This window comes from Micrasema longulum, unplaced genomic scaffold (genome assembly GCF_059751315.1).
Source record: "Micrasema longulum isolate JH-2025_06_02 unplaced genomic scaffold, ASM5975131v1 h1tg002709l, whole genome shotgun sequence".
Classification (NCBI taxonomy): Eukaryota; Metazoa; Arthropoda; class Insecta; order Trichoptera; family Brachycentridae; genus Micrasema; species Micrasema longulum.
In genome coordinates, this window is record NW_028279841.1 from 1 (window position 1) to 20,575 (window position 20,575).

The 20,575-nt window shown below is 40.3% G+C and overlaps 1 protein-coding gene across 1 annotated transcript; it reads left to right on the forward strand.

Annotated features, from left to right (window-relative positions):
* Positions 1-5: 5 nt before the first annotated feature.
* Positions 6-18,943, forward strand: LOC148271711 (serine proteinase stubble-like; the record flags this gene model as incomplete). Its single annotated transcript, XM_088241030.1, has 4 exons — positions 6-22; positions 2,086-2,201; positions 3,037-3,192; positions 12,421-18,943. Coding segments are annotated over 4 exons (450 nt in total), but the record flags the coding sequence as incomplete, so codon positions are not given.
* Positions 18,944-20,575: the final 1,632 nt, after the last annotated feature.

Here is a 20,575-nt window from a genome sequence, read left to right on the forward strand (position 1 = left end):
AATATGATCTTGCGTTGCTTAGGTTAGTAAAAATCTTCCAGAAACAATCTGTTTTGGTGATCAGGGAAGATACAATGCCAATAAGACGTTATTTGGGATGTTTTCGAGATATGAAAGAGTAGAAAAATACTTTAAAAGGAGAAAAGATGCGGTCAATAAAATGAACGGCGCACTACGCATACAGTCTGGGCTAGATTGGATGTGTGCGATGAAGTTTTAGTCCCGATCAAAGCAAAATGAATTCAAACAAAATGTAATATCATGCAAATGTCTAGGAAATCAATATATTACGAATTATAAAATCAGGCAACAGTGTAAATCTGAGACAGGTATAATTGATAAAATTATGAAAGGGATACTGAGATTGTTCTGTCATATAAAACGAATAGATGACGAAGGAATGGTAAAATAGATAAATATGGTGAAAATGAATGGTAACATAGAACGAGAACGACCAAGCATGATCTGATAATCCAAAATCTCAAGTTTGGTAGTGTTAAAACTAAACAAAACAGACGAGTATGTATGAATAAGAAAGAAGCTAGGAATGTTGTCGGGATATACGTGTATGGTGGTCCATCCTCTCTGCCTACTGTTATGGGAAAATGGGGTACTGTTTACTTATTTATTTAAAATTTCAAATACAAAAAATAAATACTTTAACTTTTTTCCAGCCAACCAAAAAACAGACTTGTCAAAATAAAAGTTGGTTAAAAATTTGTACTAAAAAACAAAAATGTATGTCAAAAAATGCATACATAAAAAAACCCTAATTTATTAAAAATAATAATTGATTTTGAATAGGGAGATAAGGCTTGCACATATTAACATTAAAAAAGGAACATTATGTTATTCATATTAAATGATGAAGAATGTGGAATCAGGTAATGAGTTTGGAAGAAGAGAGTAAGAGGAGCCAAATAAAGAAAAGGGATAAAAATACATAATATTTCCAAAAAAACAGTAAAATACAGGGTTCAGGATTCTGAGGATATAAAGTAATGTTTCAGGCATTTCTTGAAAGTGGCTAGAGAAGGTGCATTTTTTGTATAAAGAGGCAGCTCATTCCAAAGACGAGCACCTTGAACGGACAAGGAATAATATTTTGAGTTGGTTCAAATTTTTGTAGACAAGGACTGGATTCAACTCCCTGGGGAGCTGTTAACATTAACATATTACAACAGAGATGAACAACATTTTAGAGAAGGTAATATAGAAGTCTAGGCATCTACAGGGCTTATGACCTGTCGTTGGCTGGTTTAAGTGCCCAATTTACACACTGTGTAACACTCACCACTTTGCCCATATTTGAGCATCTATATTCTTTTATTTTTTTAATCTATTGATGTATGCGAAGTTAAAGAGCTTAAACCTTTATATTGTAGATTTATCAACAATATTTTGAATTTGTTCAAATTTTAAGTTAAAAAGCTTTACAAACATCAACAAAAACAGATGAAAGAATTGGAGGAATATAGATGTTCAAATATGGGAAAAACTGTGAATGTTACACAGTGTGTAAAGTGGCCACTTGAAGCAGCCAATGACAGACAGGTCATAAGTTTTGTAGATGCCTAGACTTTTTTACTAAGAAGTAATAGGTAAAAAAAAAGCACTATGTCAACGGATAGAAAGTGTTCTCTTCTTAGAAAGACCATGATCAGAAAGGTCAATGAAATTCTCAGCAAGATATTTTGGAGCTCGAGGGTTGGGAAGAATATTATAGAGAAGTGAGAGAGATTGAAAGTTTCTGCGCTGATAAAAACGAAGCCACTTGAATTCGAAGCGAAAAGGAAAGGTGATACATGGTCATATTTTTTGAAATTGAAAATAAAGCGGATGCATTGATTCTGCTAACGCTCCAGACCATCTATAAGTTCCGTATTGGCATCAAGATAGCAAATATTAGTATGGCACAGAGAAAACTATATAATAGATTGGGACAGATTTTTTTGGTTGTGGTTGGAAGAAAGTTGTTTCAGTGTATGGAGTGTGCGATAAAACTGTTTTTGCTTTGTATGACTTTATTTATTTTAATTCTTCCAGTGGTTTTATAATTTTTGTTTAAATTTTTCGACTTTCCAGATTTTACGAACCAGTGACATTCCAGCCAAACATCCTCCCGGTTTGTGTGCCAGCCAACGATGAAGGATTTGTCGGAAAAACTGCCTATGTCACTGGATGGGGAAGACTATATGAAGGTACTGGAACAGAATCAAACCTGTGTTTTTTTTTCTCTGGCACTTGGCAAACCTGTCCTAACCATTGAAGTCAAAAAAAAATTTTCGCCCTGCATGGATTTGACCAAAATAAAAGTATACATCTTTGAAAGGATTACTATATGAAAATTATTTGTTGAAAGAAATAAACAAATTTGGATGTTCAAACGTAAGCACAATGCGTAACAGAAAGTATGTAACATATTTTTTTTTAATATCAAAAATATTTTTTACTTTGTGATACATTTATTTATAATTTTGTAAATACCACTTTCTCTGTAGTTTCACAATTGCGTTGATATGAAATATTATTTAAAATAGTGTTTTTACACTAGAATATTTCATAAACCCTAGGCCAGCCTAGGGTCTATGAAAGTTTGCTCTTCAAGTTATACAAAGCTTCATGATTTTTAACAAAATCAATTAAGATTTCATCATTTTTAACATTCCACACCACGTTCGCATTCATTTTGACAACTCAAAAGTTCACAGCTTCGCAAAAAAACCGTTCGAATATAGTTCGTACCGCTGTGACAGCCGTTCTGCAAATGGCGGCACAGTTGCTTTGATGTTACACTCACATTCAACGCTCTCAAAGAAACCAGCGCCATTGATTTACAGTCAACGTTTTAATAACGTCATTTGCCACCCCGTGACGGCCGCTACGTGACGGTACCGCTGTCCTAGGAAATCATAGCTTTACCTAAGTTAGACAGTCAAAGTCCGGTCAAGTACAAAAATAGAGACGTTCTGCCGAAGTCACTCTTGGAGTCTGTCAGCCATTTCCACCGTGATCAACTCTCGTTCGGTATTCCAGATGGTCCCCTGCCCAGCGTGCTGCAGGAGGTGAGTGTCCCGGTCCTGGAGAACCAGGCCTGCGAGCAGATGTACCGCTCCGCGGGCTACATAGAGCACATTCCTCACATCTTCATCTGCGCGGGCTGGAGGAAGGGAGGCTTCGACAGTTGTGAAGGTATAACTTTACTATTTATTTTTATTAGTGTACACGGAACAAATGCCTTTTATAAACATAACAGCTGGTAGAAAAACAAACTCCCACGCGGATGCGGGGCGATAAATTGCAAGGGGTGCAACAACATCGTAGAAGCTCTAGGGTTTCTACGATATTATTTAGCGGAGTGGACTGTATTTTAATTTTAATGAAATAAATTAATATCCTCGATATGTGGTATGCAGTGTCAATCGGTCACTACCCCAACGAATGAGATGGATTAGGAATGGATGCCACTAACCTGGTTTGTTCTTGATGGAATTGCGGTGGTCCAACTGGTTAATTGCGAGCGGCACCAACACTGGAACAGGCCCCCGATCTGGAGCTGAACACTGGTGGTTGGTGGAAACCAAGTCTATGGTGCCGCACACATTCAACAAAGTAAACGCGCGATTCGCTACACGAGGTCTAATTGCGGCGGATGATCAAAGGATACTAAGGTGGGAAGTGAACAGTGGTTCTGGGTAAAAAGGATGTTGAAGTTGGGACAATATTTTAACAATGCATACCCACATAACTCGCAACTAACAGTGTTCAACAATATTTTGAGTTTGTCCAAATTTTTGACGACAACGACTAGATTTAACTCCCTGAGGAGCTGTTAATATAAACATATTGCAACAGAGATGAAGAACATTTTAGATAATGTAATATAGAAGTCAAGGCATTTACAGAGCTTATGACCTGTCATTGGCTAATTTAAGTGGCCACTTTACACACTGTTTAAACATTTACTATTCTGTCTATATTTGATATCTATATTCCTTCAATTCTTTCATCTGTTGGTGTTTGTGAAATTTCTCTTAAATGTTCTTCATCTCTGTTGTAATATGTTAATATAAACAGCTCCCCAGGAAGTTGAATCCAGTCCTCGTCTACAAAAATTTAGACGAAGTCAAAATATTGTTGATAAATCCGCCTGGTCCACGAAGAAGTATAGAAATGGTAAAAATAATATTTTCAGGCGTTGCCTAGTATGTAGGTGAAATAATTTAATTAGATGAATCTCACCTACTGACTTTTGTGTAGTAAAAGAGCTGAAACCTTTATCATGTGGGTGAGATACATCCGGCTGAACCAAATCACCTACTAGGCAACGCCTGAAAACAATTTTCCAATTTTTATACTTCTTCTTTTACCAGTTAGTTAATTTAATAATGTTTTGAGTAAGTCCAAATGTTTGCAGACAGGCGGGATTTTCTTTCTAGGGAGTTATCAGATTAAATTTTATTGCAACAGAGGGTATGAGAAGGGCACATGGAAGTTTTGGCATTTACAGGGCTTATGACCTGTCGCTGGCTGGTTTAAGTGTCAAAGTAATAAAGATTTCAGCTCTTATACCTCACAAAAGTCAACAGTGGAACAGTTGAGGAAATGTGGATGCTGAAACATAGACAAAATGGTGAATGTTACACACTGTGTAAAGTGGCCACTTAAACTCACTTTGTAGCTCAATCACAAATAGCTATCGACGTACTAATAAGCGACGTGATAACAGTTTCTCACCATGGTCGTTTATCGTATTCGCGAGCACAATGAAACATTCGTGAACGCGATATCAAAAAAATTACGTTTCACGACGGAATTTTTTCACGATCATTATTCGTGCTATTTATTGCATTTAGCCTGCGGTTGGCAAGCCAAATGTCAAGAAAAGCAGTCGCCATAGTAATTGTGATTAAATTTTCACTGTTTTGATTTAGATACTCCTTACTATTTTGCAAATGCAATATATTGTTTTATTTTTTATAGTAAACGCCAATTTTTCGCCAGTGAACTGTATTTATTTATGAGGAAAACAAAAAACAAACTGACACGAGGGTTGACTTAGAGATTACACACGCGTTGACATATGACTGCGATAGCTTAAGCATGTTCATTATGTTTTGAGTATGTCCAAATGCTTACAGACTGGCTGGATTTCCCAAAAGTCAACAGATGGGAGAGTTGAGGAAATGTAGATGTTCAAACAAAGGCAGAATGGTGAATGTTACACAGTGTGTAAGGTGGCCACTTAAACCAGCCAATGACAGGTCATAAGCCCTGTAAATGCCTAAATTCCCATATTCCCCTTGTAACGGACGGTTAAATATGTGCCCTATATAATGTGTACATTTAAAAGAATAAACATTGAGTTCGCCTCGAGACATCAAGTTAGTCTGATCGTTTCATTTCGTCACCCCGCCCGACCTCCCGCTCTACTACTGGATCTACACCTTGGACTTGACCATCGCTTCACCCCAGGACTACGAACCAGTATCTTCCACCGACCTACGCAGTGACACCGGACTTGAGAGGAATTTCGAGACTACATAACTTTCGGGATTTACGACCCCGAGAGCGACGACGGCAGCGAGACACGGCCAACACCTACCCCTTGCTACAGGATTGTGGAATACAGTCCAAACTGTTACTTGTACAGTACAGTTTCTGGTCCTTCGAGCCGGATTGTGATCTTCAGCTGCCATCTACTTTGAGTCTTCAGCCGAGACGAATCTACGATGCCCGCCTCACTACGCTCTGGAAAGAACGCCGAGGAGCAGCCCACCAAGCCCGTATCGGATGGAGATTCCGATTCGGAAGGTGACATCACTCTTCAGGAAGAAGCAACCCCCTCGCCGACTGCGACTGACGAGACGCTGCAGAACGAGAGATCTGAGAGGCGTCGGGAGAGAAGACACTACGAGAAGCAAATCAAGCAATTGATGTCGCTTTTGGGAACTACAAGCAAGCCAGCCGCTCAGCCAGACACCGCGCAACTCGGAGCGCGGACCGCTCTGGCCCAGGCGGAGAAGGAAGCTACATCGAGCGCGCCCCAGGACCGGGACGCGCTAGTCATTGATCCTGTCTACCCCAAGAGGAACGAGCCTTTCTCTGAGGAGGACAATCAAGAGGCGAGGCCGAAGGAAACGGCGCGCCGCAACACAGAGAGATGGGTCGAGGAGCACACCAACGCCGAACCAGCCGACCGTTTCACGCTGGCACTCGAGGCCTTGCTGGCAAAGCAAGGAGGGAATCGAGGACAAACCCAGGAAGAGGAAACACGCATCGGCGCCATGCTCGCTCGACAGGGGAACGCCAGGGAGCTACAGGACTTCAGCGGCAGCCCCGTGCATTGGCCGGCATTCTGCGACCAATTCTGGGAGTCTTCAGAGCTGTGCCAACTGACGGACCCGGAAAACCTTCTCAGGCTGAAGAAGGCACTCAAAGGGCCCGCCCGGGCGCTAGTGGAGGGACTACTAGTGGAATCAAAGGATGTTCACAAGATCATGAGCACCCTCGAGACGCACTACGACCGCCCGGACGTCATCATGAGCACGCAGTTGGACAAGCTGCGAAAATCACCGCGACTGACGGCAGAAAGCACCATGGACGATTTAGTGGAGTTCGCGATTGCCGTACGGAACATGTGCCTCACGCTGGAAAAGAGGCGCAAAGAACACCTGCATTCGGACGAACTGCTGAACGAGATGGTGCTTCGACTCCCGTTTTTCACGCGCCAACTCTGGGTGATGTCGCGCAAAGGAGCTAACAAGAAGGCAACACTTCGCGACTTTGTGGACTGGATCATGGTTTTCGCGGACAACGCCAAGGACGCCTGCGCCTTTGAAAAGACGAAGTTACCGGCGCGTGGAAAGGAAACAGTGTTCGCGGCGACGGAATCACGGCCAACAACAGACTCAAAGTGCGCGAAGTGCGGCCGTAGCGGTCATAAGTTAAGTGCATGTAACGAGTTTGCGAAGATGTCGTTATTGATGCGACGAGACTTTGTGCGAAATAGAAAATTGTGTTATCGGTGCCTTAGTGACGGACACCGAGCAAACCAGTGCCGAAGCACTGCTAAGTGCAACGTGGGTACGTGTACAGCGAACCATCACAAGTTATTACACAGCGAGCCGCGAGTGAACAGCGCCGACAGCGTTAGTGAAACCGCAATAGTGCCCGACGGGAATCAGTTCGTCGGGGTAATGAGCGGACCGAATAGTGACTCGAAAGTTCTATTAAAAGTGATCGAAGTGGAAATAAGCGGACCACGGGGACGCGTAACAGTGAACGCAATGCTGGACGAAGGTTCCACTATCACGTTGATAGACAATGAAGTCGCGAACAAAGTGGGAGCCCGCGGACGCAGTGATGTGATCTCGATCCGCGGAATCGGTGGAAATAGTGCAACGATAGACACGCGCCGAGTGCAAGTGAACATAAAAGGAAATAGTGACATTTCATATCGCATCGGAGCGAACACAGTGCGAGAATTGAACCTTCCACAAGCGCCGTGTGCACGCAGTGGAACCGCGAACGGTTCGAGAATTGTCAAGCCACAAATGATCATCGGGCAAGACAACGCTGGCGTAATAGTGTCGCGGGAAGTGATAACGAACGGTGATGAAATCCGTTCAAGAACCTTGTTAGGCTGGGTGACTCACGGTAGAGTCAACGGCAGCGCACTGGCGCAAAACAACATTACGCTCGCGACTATGAGTAAATCAAAGTGCTCTACGGTAGTGAATCGCGAGTGTAGCGGGCTTGTAATGCCGCCCATAACCGCGGCAGTGAATCGCGCGCGTAATGGGCTAGTAATGCCACTCACAACCGCCGAAGTGAATAGCGAGTATAGCTCGCTAGTAATGCCGCTTACAATCGCGGAAGTGAATCGCGAGTGTAACGGGCCAGTAAGGCCGTTTGTAACCACCGAAGTAAATCACGAGTGCCGCGGACAGAACGAGCGTATCGTGTCGGAGCTACCCACAAGCCCGACTGACAGTGATAGTGCGCAGCAAACCAAGTGCTGCGTTAATTTAGCAAGTCTTGTAAAAAATAACTTCACAATCGACTCGTTGGGAGTAACGAGTGCCACGCGCGTTGACAGACAGATAACGCGCGCATACGCGATCATGCAAGCCACGACAAAACCTCTTCAGGATGGACATTGGGAGACTGGACTCTTGTGGAAAGACGGAGATACGTGGTTGCCCAACAATAGGCAACACGCTCTCAGCCGCCTGGAAGGAGTGGAAAGAAAATTAAGAAATAACAGAGAGCTTGCCGCCGCATATCATGAGAAAATGAACGGATACTTACAAAAGGGATATGCATCCGAGGTATGTGAAAGTGAATTAAATAACGTACCAAAGAGGTGGTACCTGCCACATTTTGCGGTCATTAATCCGAAGAAACCCGCCAAAATACGGGTAGTCTTCGACGCCGCAAGCAAGTATAGAGGCGTCTCTCTCAACGACAAGTTAATGGCCGGACCGGACCTATTATCATCGCTATTGGGAAATATGTTTCGATTCCGGGAGGGACATATAGCGCTTGCGGCGGACATAAGTGAAATGTTTTTACAAATAAAAATCACAAAACAAGATCAACTCGCTCAACTTTATCTCTGGCGAGATAATCCGGAGTCGATGCCGAAAACCTACAAGATGACGTCAATGACTTTTGGAGCCGCGTGCTCACCAAGTTCTGCGCAGTATGTGCGAAATACAGTGGCCGAACAGAGTCAGAACGAGTTCCCGGAGGCAGCGGCGGCATGCAAATCCAAATTTTATATGGATGATTATTTGGACGCCATGGACGATGCCGGCGCTGCTGAGAAAATGGTCCGGGAGGTATCCGAAGTCCTACGCCGAGGCGGGTTTACACTGACGAACTGGGCTAGCAACAAGAGTGAAGTGCTCAGTTCGGTGCCGCCTGAAGCGCGCGCCGCGCCGGCCACGCCGATATACCTAACGGAAGCGCACGAGACGGCCGGCGCTACAAATGAATTCACAGGACGAGTCCTGGGAGTGACTTGGAGACCTGCCACAGATGAGTTTATTTATCAATTCGACGACCCACTCGGCCAGGGTAGCGACAGTTGGCCCACTAAAAGGGAGCTGTTGAGTGCAGTGATGCGAGTTTTTGACCCGGTCGGATTCCTGGGATGTCTCGTCATCCGCTCTCAGATGCTCCTACAGGATGTATGGAGGGCTCAAACCGGATGGGACGAAACGATAAGAGAAGATCATAAGACTAGATGGCAAAATTGGATCGCACAGTTAGAAAATTTAAATTGCGCCATCCCCAGATGCGCCATAGTAAGTCGGTGGAACCGCCGAGAACTACATCTATTCAGCGACGCCTCGGAAATGGCAATCTGCGCAGTAGCTTACTACGTAGAGAACACGACCGAGGGCAAGAAGACCACCTTTATCAGCAGTAAATGCAAAGTGACGCCGTTAAAGGTGATGTCAATACCGCGCCTTGAGCTACAGGGCGCACTCATGGCGGCCAGACTGGCGGCCACCATCAGGAGAGAAACCCAATGCGCCATAGAAAAGGTGGTGTACTGGACTGACTCCACAACGGTCCTGTGCTGGATCCGGTCGGAGCCGCGCGCTTACTCAACGTTCGTGGCCAATCGGCTAGGTGAGATAGACGAACTCACCGACGCCGCGGACTGGAAGTGGGTGCCGACAAAACTCAACCCCGCCGACATCGGTACGAGAGATGGCCGCCCGCTTGACCTGTCCCTCGAAGGAGTATGGTTCCAGGGGCCAGACTACCTCCGGCAAGGAGAAGAATCATGGCCTCGAGAAAAGAAGATGACGCCCACTCCGGACGATGCGATGCTGGAGAAGAAAGCAGAGCGAGTGGTACTGGCGATAACCACCAGCGAGGCGCTACCCGCGCCACAGCGATTCTCGTCGTGGAATTGCTTGATAAGGACAACGGCGTGGGTACTGCGCTTCGTGAGAAAAAGCCGCCGAAGAGACGGCGCCCGCGAAGTTGGTGAACTGACGGCCGGGGAGCTAGAAAATGCTGAGCTCCATTGGGTCCGTCAGTCGCAAGCGGACGCTTTCGGCGGCGATATACCTACCCTGAGACGGGGGGAGCGACTCCCTACGCGGAGCCGCCTATACGGGCTGACGCCGCACATAGACGACAAGGGTGCCGTGCGAATGGGAACACGCTTGAGGAACACAGATACATCAGAAGGACTGAGGGCGCCTATAATATTGGATGGCGCCCATAGATATACCCGCCTGCTCCTGGAGGAGTACCACAGACGAGCCGGGCATCCGGGCACGGAGAGAGTGTTATGTGACGTGAGACGTAACTTCTACGTGCTCAAGTTACGAGGGACGCTGAGAAATATAAGTCACAGATGCGCCATCTGCCGAGTTCGGCGAGGACGAGCCGGCACACCGCAAATGGGCCAGATACCGGAGGCGCGAGTGGCCAGCTACCAACGACCATTCACCCACTGTGGGTTGGACTACTTTGGCCCCCTATATGTTACGATAGGGCGACGCCGGGAGAAGCGATACGGTGTCTTATTCACCTGTATGACGACCAGAGCCATACACCTCGAGTTAGCATCATCCCTGACAAGTGACGCGGCCATCCAAGCCATCAGACGGATGACCGCTAGAAGAGGCCAACCGAGGGTGATACATTCCGATAACGGAACAAATTTTCACGGCGCCGACAGAGAAATGCGAGAATCAATTGCCGATCTCCATAATGACGCCGCATTCCAAATAGAACTTGCAAATAAAGGCGTAGAATGGAAGTATATACCGCCATCCTCACCGCATATGGGTGGCGCGTGGGAGCGACTAGTGAGATCAGTTAAAACCTCCCTAGTCGCTATCCTCAAAGAACAATCTCCACGAGAGGAGACCCTGTTGACGGCGTTTGCCGAGGCCGAATTCTCGGTAAACAGCCGTCTCCTTAGCCATGTGGCGGTGGACCCCGCAGATGAAACCCCATTGACTCCGAACCACTTCCTAATTGGTTCGGCCGGGGCACGCACACATCTCGCCTTCTACCCCAAAGAAACGGAGAATATCTGCCTGAGAAAGCAGTGGCGGATAGCCCAGCAACTAGCCGACAAATTTTGGCGACGCTGGCTGGGCGAGTTTCTGCCTACACTAGCACAGAGGAAAAAGTGGCTCGATAGATCGGAGCCATTGAAAGTCGGCGATCTTGTAGTGATCGCCGACCCGTCATCACCCCGCAACCAGTGGACAAGAGGGAGGATCATGGAGACACGACTGGCTGCCGATGGACAGGTGCGGACCGCACGAGTTCAGACGGCGGCCGGAGAATATGCCCGACCAGCGATCCGGCTCATCCCACTACTGCTAGAGGACCGTCCAGAGAAGAAGATGCCCCCGCAGCCGAACAGCGTGGCATCGGGGGGAGTGTAACGGACGGTTAAATATGTGAATGAAATGCAATAATATAGTTAGGGCCCCCGGTATCTGTAGGCTAAATGTTGGACCCACAATAAAGGATGAATATTCCACTTTCGGGTCTGACTTTAGCGATACCGGGGTACTATAGAGCAGGAATTTGTGTTACAGGCCCTAAAAAGGGCCTGAATCTAGACGTTTGACCCGTTATTGCCCTAACATGCATTTGTATAAAGACTAAGGACTGCCTTAAAAAAGGCATTTTGTAATTGATGTGGCGCGTGCGGCGGCTCCCAGCGAAGTGACCGGGCCGAGCGCCGGCACCTCCCTATATGCACTTTGGGGGAGGCGCGCCGGCCGGGTATAGTGGGAGCGGTATTTCCCCCCCCACTCCCGTATTGGCCTAACGCCGGTTCGGACGCAGGTAGCGGGAGCCCGCAACACGCCCTATATAATGTGTACATTTAAAAGAATAAACATTGAGTTCGCCTCGAGACATCAAGTTAGTCTGATCGTTTCATTTCGTCACCCCGCCCGACCTCCCGCTCTACTACTGGATCTACACCTTGGACTTGACCATCGCTTCACCCCAGGACTACGAACCAGTATCTTCCACCGACCTACGCAGTGACACCGGACTTGAGAGGAATTTCGAGACTACATAACTTTCGGGATTTACGACCCCGAGAGCGACGACGGCAGCGAGACACGGCCAACACCTACCCCTTGCTACAGGATTGTGGAATACAGTCCAAACTGTTACTTGTACAGTACACCCCTTCCCAAAAATAATTTCACTCTCTGTTGCAACAAATTTTAATATGTTCATTGTGATCGCTCAAGTGCTTAGCGTGTTTTTAATCACGTCTATAGTTATTTGTGATTGAGCTACAGGTACAACGTTCTGAATGTGGTGGGCAAGCTAAACCTTCAACCCTTATCCATTCCTAGCTACCCCTATTATTGTAATTGTTAATTTAATAATATTTACTGTTTTTTACAGGTGATTCGGGAGGTCCCATGGTGCTCCAGAGAGAAGACAAGCGGTTCTTGCTCGCAGGAATAATATCATGGGGCATTGGATGCGCCGAACCTAACCAGCCAGGAGTGTATACGAGAATATCAGAGTTCCGTGATTGGATCAACCAAATCTTGCAGTTCTAGAAGTCTAATAGCGTCATCGTCTTCTAGTTTAATCCCTGGGATTGATCTGCAGCAACAGTTGCATCTTCTTCCCTATTCATTCCAGTCCGACTGTTTCTACCAGGCCATATCGTTGGGTCTACTTCAACTAGATAACTTCATAATCAGCATTTTTGAGTTAGCCACTAAAAACACATATTTATATCTCCCTTCATCAATGCTACGAATAGACAAGTCGTGATTGATTAAAATCACATTAAGATGACTTGAATGCGTGACTTGTCTATTTGTGGCATTCATGGTAATCGAAAAAAAAAATTTTACTGGATAATCCCAAAATGCGTATTCTGTATCTGAGAAGTATGTTTACTAGGGATGGAAAGACCGAGAAAGATATTGAAAGAATGGTGAGTGCCGGGAACAGGGTAAACGGTGCGCTGAAATCTACTTTGGCAAACAAATGTTTATCGCAGTAGCAGTTCACAATGGAGTTCTTGTGCCAACTCTAATGTATGGGAGCCAAGTATGGAATTGGAAAAATGATGATGAAAGTAGGCTAAATGCTGTCGAAATGTGATCCCTCGGGCGAACGTGTGTTAAAACGATGTACGATAGGTGCACAAATGTCGAGATCCGTGAACCATGTAAGGCTGAGACATGCATTATCAACAGAATCAAGAAAGGGGTGCTGCGTTGATTTGGACTTGTAGAGCGAATGGACAGCAAAAGAACGGCTGAAAGGGTCAACGATGCGAATGTTGATGGATACAGAAAACGAGGACGACCGAGAAAGACACGAAAGGCACGATCGAGTCCATCAAATACTTGAAGATGGACATGTCAAAAGTAAGAATAATCGGCGTGCGCGCCTGAGAAGATGTATGAATGTAGAGGAAGCGAAGTCTGTATGCAAAGATAGAGTGATATGGCGTTTTATCTTCTCTGCCTACCCCTTCGGGGAAACGGCGTGATGGTTTGTTGTTGTCCCAAAATGCTGATTTTGAAGCTACCTAGTTTTAGTAATTACCCTACGATATGATGTGTAGGCCAAGGGGAATCGTCCTGTAGGTCGAAAATATCGATTCAGGGTCCTTCAGTTTCATTCGGAAATACCTTTCCCGTTCGGGATGTTTCGGAATACTGTTTAATATCACTACGTCACAAAATTGCATCTGAATAGCGCCTGTTAGTGACGTTAGCGCCACTCAACATCAAAATTCAAACAGACCATAAGAATTTCATATTAAATAATTTCGTTTGTTTCGGCTATTACTGGGGTGGACAACGCATCAAGTATCTCCATCTGACACGTCCGCTTTTTACGAAATTACTTCGGGTGGATTCCGAAACATCCCGAACGGATGACGCGTCGGGCATTTACGAATACGCGTCCTGTAGTTTGTTTATAATATTTTTTTATGTATAAGCTGTAAATGCTCTCTGCGCACCCGAAACTATTTGAAGACCAGGTGTCTTCTTGTCGATTTGGGTCATGTTTAATGTTTTGTTATTTTTATTTTCCAATTCAACAAGCGGTGACTTTAATCTACAATATTAATACTCAAAAAGTGATTGATTGCGTCTGTCCCATACGAGCCCGTTTTACGTGTATCGAGCCGATTCACTCGGTCCGGTAAAATGAAGGTGGATGGATACCTATTTAACATTTTCATTTAATTTCTTTAACTTGCGGGTGTAAATTTTGCTTTTTTGAGGATTAGTCGGCCTCATGGTTCGTGTGTTTATGAAATGTAAAAAAAAGAATGTAATATTTATTTTTTGATTAATATCAATGAATTTAATGATTAATATCAGTCTTCCTTTTGTTATTTTATCATGGAAATCATGGAACCTGGCAGGCAAGCCAACGTTCGGGCAGGACAACGTCTGTTGGGTCCGCTAGTTCCCTATAAGTATTCCATTTTTCCCTTTTTAAATCTCTTATTTTTTTAATGTGAAGTGACTACACAGCACCGTAAAAAAAGGGTGTATTTAGGACTACTGTCCTTAATACACCCTTTACACTACTGTCCTAAATACATCCTTTTGGAAAAACGAAAGGTTAATTGCTATATTGACGTCACATCAATTCTTTGCGTGGCAAGGATAAATATATTTTGTATTAAATCCCAGCATAGTTATGCAAATTTAACTTTCCCAATCCGGTGTGAAAATGTCATTTTGGTTTCCTGATGCCCATGTTGTTGCATATAACATATATTAGATTTGACATAGACCATTATTGAAACAAAATTTTTGAATTTGAAAAAAGACTCGATATGTTGCTAATTAAATTATTGATGTGAGCTGTACATTTTTACTTTTTACATTTTTATGTACATATCGGCAGTTTAGCGCTATCTGCTTAATATTCATTAAATTCTAACTTATGTGTACAGTCTGCATTATGTGATGGGTTAAACAGTCCGTAAAATAATGCAGATTACAGTTGTCAAATAAATATATTCAATTAAAATTAGAAAAATTGGGCAGTGAAGGATTTTTCATATGTATTGAGGGAGATTGTTCTGACTGGGACGGGACTTTCAAAATAATATTTATTATACAACATAGACTTTAATGTATAAGAAATTTAAATATTTTTTAACGACATAGCCAACGAATTTTTAAATTACTTGTGAACAAATAACTTACGAATCTTCAGTATTTTTAACTGGTGTGTATAATTAATATTTTTGACGACACACTCGTATTTGAGTTAGAACCGTCAAAAACTTTGTTCATCAATGTCGTAATTTCCCTAAATGCACGCAGTGGTGCATAGGGCTATATTGGTTCTCTAATTGCAGCATACCTGAAGATTAGTATGTTATAAAGTTGATTTGTTTTTAACTCAAACAATTGACTGATAAAAGGATTCTAGCTTGTAACCTTTTTTTATATATTTGTAGCACTAATTTTGTGAATCATTGTAAAATGTATCCTTATATTATTTTTGTAAAATAAAAGTAATAATCCGTAAGGGTTAATAAATAAATATTTAAAAAAATAATAATTTATAAATATATATTTAAAAATGCCCATTGGGCGTTTATACAGGACGTTAATTAAACCCTATCACATCCGAAACCACGATGATCAGTATGAGCAAGAAGACATATTGGCACATTAAAATATTTTTTTAGAATGAATAAAATTTAAAAAAATAAAACATTAAAAAAGCAAATGGTTGCTTATTTCTGCAGGGGAGAAACGAGGAGGGGGGGGGGGGGAATCTGCTACTGAGCCACGCTCCCCTCACTTCTCACTCGCAGAAGTAAGCAACCATTTGTTTTTTTTTAAATAATTTATTTGAAAAAAAAAATTTTGTTTTAAATATATTTTTAAATATGCTTAAATATCTTCTTGCCCATTACTGATCATTGTGGTTTCGGATGTGACAGGGCTTAAAGAACACCCTGTATATACAAATAAATGTTATAATTTGATAATTGTTTTTTTTTTCTAAACAGCTTTTGTTTTAAATTTTGTTTTTAACAAAACTTTAATATTAATGGCTATTTTCTTGTAAAAGCGTTTATGGTTTCCTTGAAAATAATCTCTAGTTTTTTTTTCAATTTAGTGACCACGGCAAATTTGTCTTCATTTCTAGTGTTAATACAATGAAACCGGTTAACATAGAAAATTCGGAAAGTGGTTACAAATATTGACAAACATTTATTGAAATGATCACAAAGTTAATGCTTAAAATATTAATTATACGTTAATATTATGTTGGTTGAAAATGAGTTTATTATTTATAAATTATGGATGTCGTCTATTTTGCCTTTAAAAGGATTTACTTGTATCAAAATATTAAGGTGCTATAATAATGTTTATGATATTTTTGTTATACAGTTTTTACATAATTAGTCATATAAATCATACGTACGAAATTATTTATGTAAAATTAGTATTTATTTTACGAATTTTAGTGTAAAAATCGATTTAATAATATTTTAATATTTATGAACTTTTTATAAATAGTGTAATAATCTAATCTGTTTTTCTATATTTGCTTTGTTTTATACTATTCATATATGTAATGTATAAAAATGTTTTTAAATCATGTTTTTATTATTATCTATTGAGATAGTGATGTTTTTGAGGTAGAATAGTTGAAGTTTTGGTAAAGTTTATACAAAAAATATACTACCTTATAAAAAATAAGAATTACATGTTTTTTCGACATTTTAAAACGCCGTTCCTTCAAAATCACGCCTTGGAAACAAACATTTTTAAAAAACTATCATTTTTTAAGATGTTTCTAATGTTTCGGGCTTATGACCTATCATTGGCTGGTTTAAGGGGCCACTTTCACTTTTCTGCTCGTGTTTAAACATCCACATTTTCTCGACTCTTGCATCTGTTGACTTTTGTGAAAGAGCTGAAACCTTTATTATATGGGTGAGTTTGTTGCAACAAATTTAGTTTAAGTAACTCCCAAGGGGGGAAATCCAGCCTGTCTACAAACATTTGGATTTACTCAAAACTTTTTCAAAAAAGCATGTAAGTAAAATTTGGTCTTATCATTTGAAGATAAATTATTTTTTATTTTTTCAAACCAAAATCTTACATTTTTATTTTTGTAATATAAGCATTTTAAAATCATCCGAATTTAACGGTATTTTTCAATTCTATTTTTTATAAATAATGTCTTCAATAATCGTTTATAAAAATTAAAATAGTTAAACTTATTTCGAACCCCTTTTTATGGAATCTCGTTTTTAAATATATTTCTAAAGATCATTATGGTTGTAACTAAACGTTTTTAACAAAAACAATGTCATAATTGTATGATTTCTTTACTTTTCATAAAACCACAGCCTTAACGTTTTTTTACTTATTTAACACTTTGCATACATATACAATTTATACTTATAAGGGCGGGCATATTGCCTTAAGGCAATTTCTTCCTACCTACCCAAACCGTTCAGTTTGAGAAAATTACAAGTACATGGACATATTGTAGAGAAACAGAATCTTATGATTTGAAACAAACGTTAACAAAAAATCTACACTATGCTATGAGGAAAGGATAGGGGGTGAGAAGGAAAGAAGAAGAAGAAAGGAATAATTCAAACTTTTAGATACTGACGTTACAATTTCGACCTAAATGTAAATAAAGAAGGGGGCGTCTCTAAGATTAGTGGGTAGATTATTCTATAATTGAGCAGCTACTACTGTGAAAGCAGAGGCAAAAAAATTAGAGTGGTTAGTGGGTATTAAAAGGGTTCTCTCGTACTTAACTGCCCTGAAAGATATTTTTATATTTATCTTTTATTATGTCACAAATACAACGGTGGATTGGGCTTAGTACTCTCTTAGATCTGCCTACTGCTATGGGGAAGTGATATTTTGTTAGAAAATTGTTTTTTTATCCATCAATAAAAAAATAATATATTTTACAAGTATACGTAAACAAGTACCTAGATACCTACTTACAGTTTTTACACACTTTCATCGACACAATAAGTCGTTTTGATTTCGAATTAAATGTCAAGCTCACATAAAAACCCGACTAGCGGTTCAACAACGACTAAATATGTGTTTGGCATGACTGAGCGTTTGGGAATGAGTTACACCGAATATGGTTACATGAAAGTAATGTTTATAACGTTAACTTAACTTAAAAACTGAACTGTCACTTAATTACATAAATTTTCGATTGTGTTCAATAAATCTATATACAAGTTAATACTACGATGTACCAATAGCAAAGCATTGCCAAGTTCAGCTCATTCATTATTTATTTATTATTTGGCACAAGTGCCTTTTACAGTATAAAATATAACACCTATAATAATTTCAGTTATACAAAAATGAAAAACAATATTAAAACATAAATATAAATAAAAATAAAAATATACATTTATATATGTATGTCAGCATACAAATGATATAAAAAATGACGGAGTATTATGAACATAAAATGAGTTAACAGCAGATCATTAGCATAAGTAGCTTTTGCAAATTAATCTTTACAATAGAAAATCATAAATTATTTATAAAGAGATGATTTAAATTATAACATAAACAAGTCTTAGTAATTTACAAATTCAAATATAAATTTGTATTAATTTAAATACAGTGAGCATACATGGGTTGCAAACAATCAAAATATAATGTAATTTCATTAAATATTTTAATTTATTTATCTAGTGAATTAAATATACTTTTTTTGAACAGATGTGACGATTTGAGTTGAATGTTTAATAAAAAAGTGAAATATTATGTACTTTAAAATATCAACTCGACTGCGTCACAAGGCCGTTTTAAATAATTTGTAAATATTTAAAAAATAGATTTGTAGTTTCTTAGCCATATTTATTTTTAAAAATTTAATTTAGTAAAGGTGAGAACGATATTACTTTAAAATATAAATTATATAAATAAATACTTACATTATTAAAAAAGTGTACTAATTTATTGATACTTCCCTTATCCCGTAAACACACACCAAATGGTGCATAAAACACTGAATTGGTCAACCAAATGCTCCTTCGTTCGATCATATTTTACTCGGAGGTAAGTTACCGATCCAGCAAAGAAATATTGCAGTTGTAAAAAAAATTGTAAGATCAACATTTTACGTCCACCCTGCCAGAAATCGACCCCAGGATCTCTAGGATGGTAGGCAAACGCGTCAAGCATTACACAACGAGGTGGGCGTATTTACGCACGATTTCCTTATTTATTTTATTCAGAAAACATACAGTCATATTTAATAAGTATTAAAAGCAACATTTTTTTTAACATAAAAAGACCAATTAAGTTTTCATAAATTATGCAAAAGATGTAAACATTAAATGTGACAAAAAAATGAAATAAATAAGAATTTCAAGTGAGAAAAGAATAATTGTTGCCATTTGCGTTTTCCATGGAAGTAATAAATTAAAATAAATAAAAATACCAAATGTACACTCCGAGCCATCCACGCACACACATGAACGCACATGTAAAACATACACAAACAGATACATTACATGCGGCACATATACATAGCATAAACCACTCAACATGCACATTCAGCAACTATCCCAAATAATCGACCCCATGAAGAAATTTTCTGTATAAATGCAACGTGCAGTTAAAAATGTCCACATAATTTCTACAGGTACGTTTTATGAATGAATTCGAGGTATATTTGTTTTTACAAGTCGGTACATAAAAAAAGGAATTTAATCTAGTATAGCGAAGAGGACAACGGAAACCAATATTTTGTAAAAGATACGGCGAATCAACTATATTATTGAGAATTTTGAAAAGAAAAATTAAATCACATGTAAGGCGCCTTTTTTGTAGTGATTTTATATTAAAATTGGGAGATTAAATATAAAATTATCTAGGATTTTTACTTGAGAGCAGCCATCGAGTCAAAAAAAATCGTCCACGTTTCTGGTTCTATTTCACACGCAGAACTGTATTCTTCATCCGTTTGGAAATAGACTTCCTTCACATATGTCGGTGGTTTAAAGCGCAATTATTGTACTCCACAAAAGTTATCACATAGGACATGTGGCGTTCGCAGCGGCCGTTTTTGGCATTATTCATTTTAAAAGGAATCGGCCAGTGCTCAGTGTTGACAGTTAAATCATAAATATCTGCTGAATGTCATTGTGGTATTTGTTAATAAGCTTTTGTACAAGTATTGTATCAAAACAGTGTAGAATAAAGCTACGTACATATATCGCGTGGTTAATAATAATTGTTCTTTGAGTTGATTTTCGCAGAACTACAGAAAAAATAGTCATTTATTATTATTTATATATTCTGTACTTCCATGTAGGTACAAATTAATTAACATTTTTTGTAGATTAGCTATAAAATAAATCACGGCTCGCCACTGGTATTTATTTACGTATTTTGATCTCGATAGGTGCTTTTAGAAAGGTAGGAAATAATGTGGAAAAAAGTATTATTATTTTATTTTATTTTTTAGAGTGGCAATATTTTTACTGCTAGAAATGGCACCATCTAGGCACATTATCTCTGCATCTAGCCGTTCGGATTCA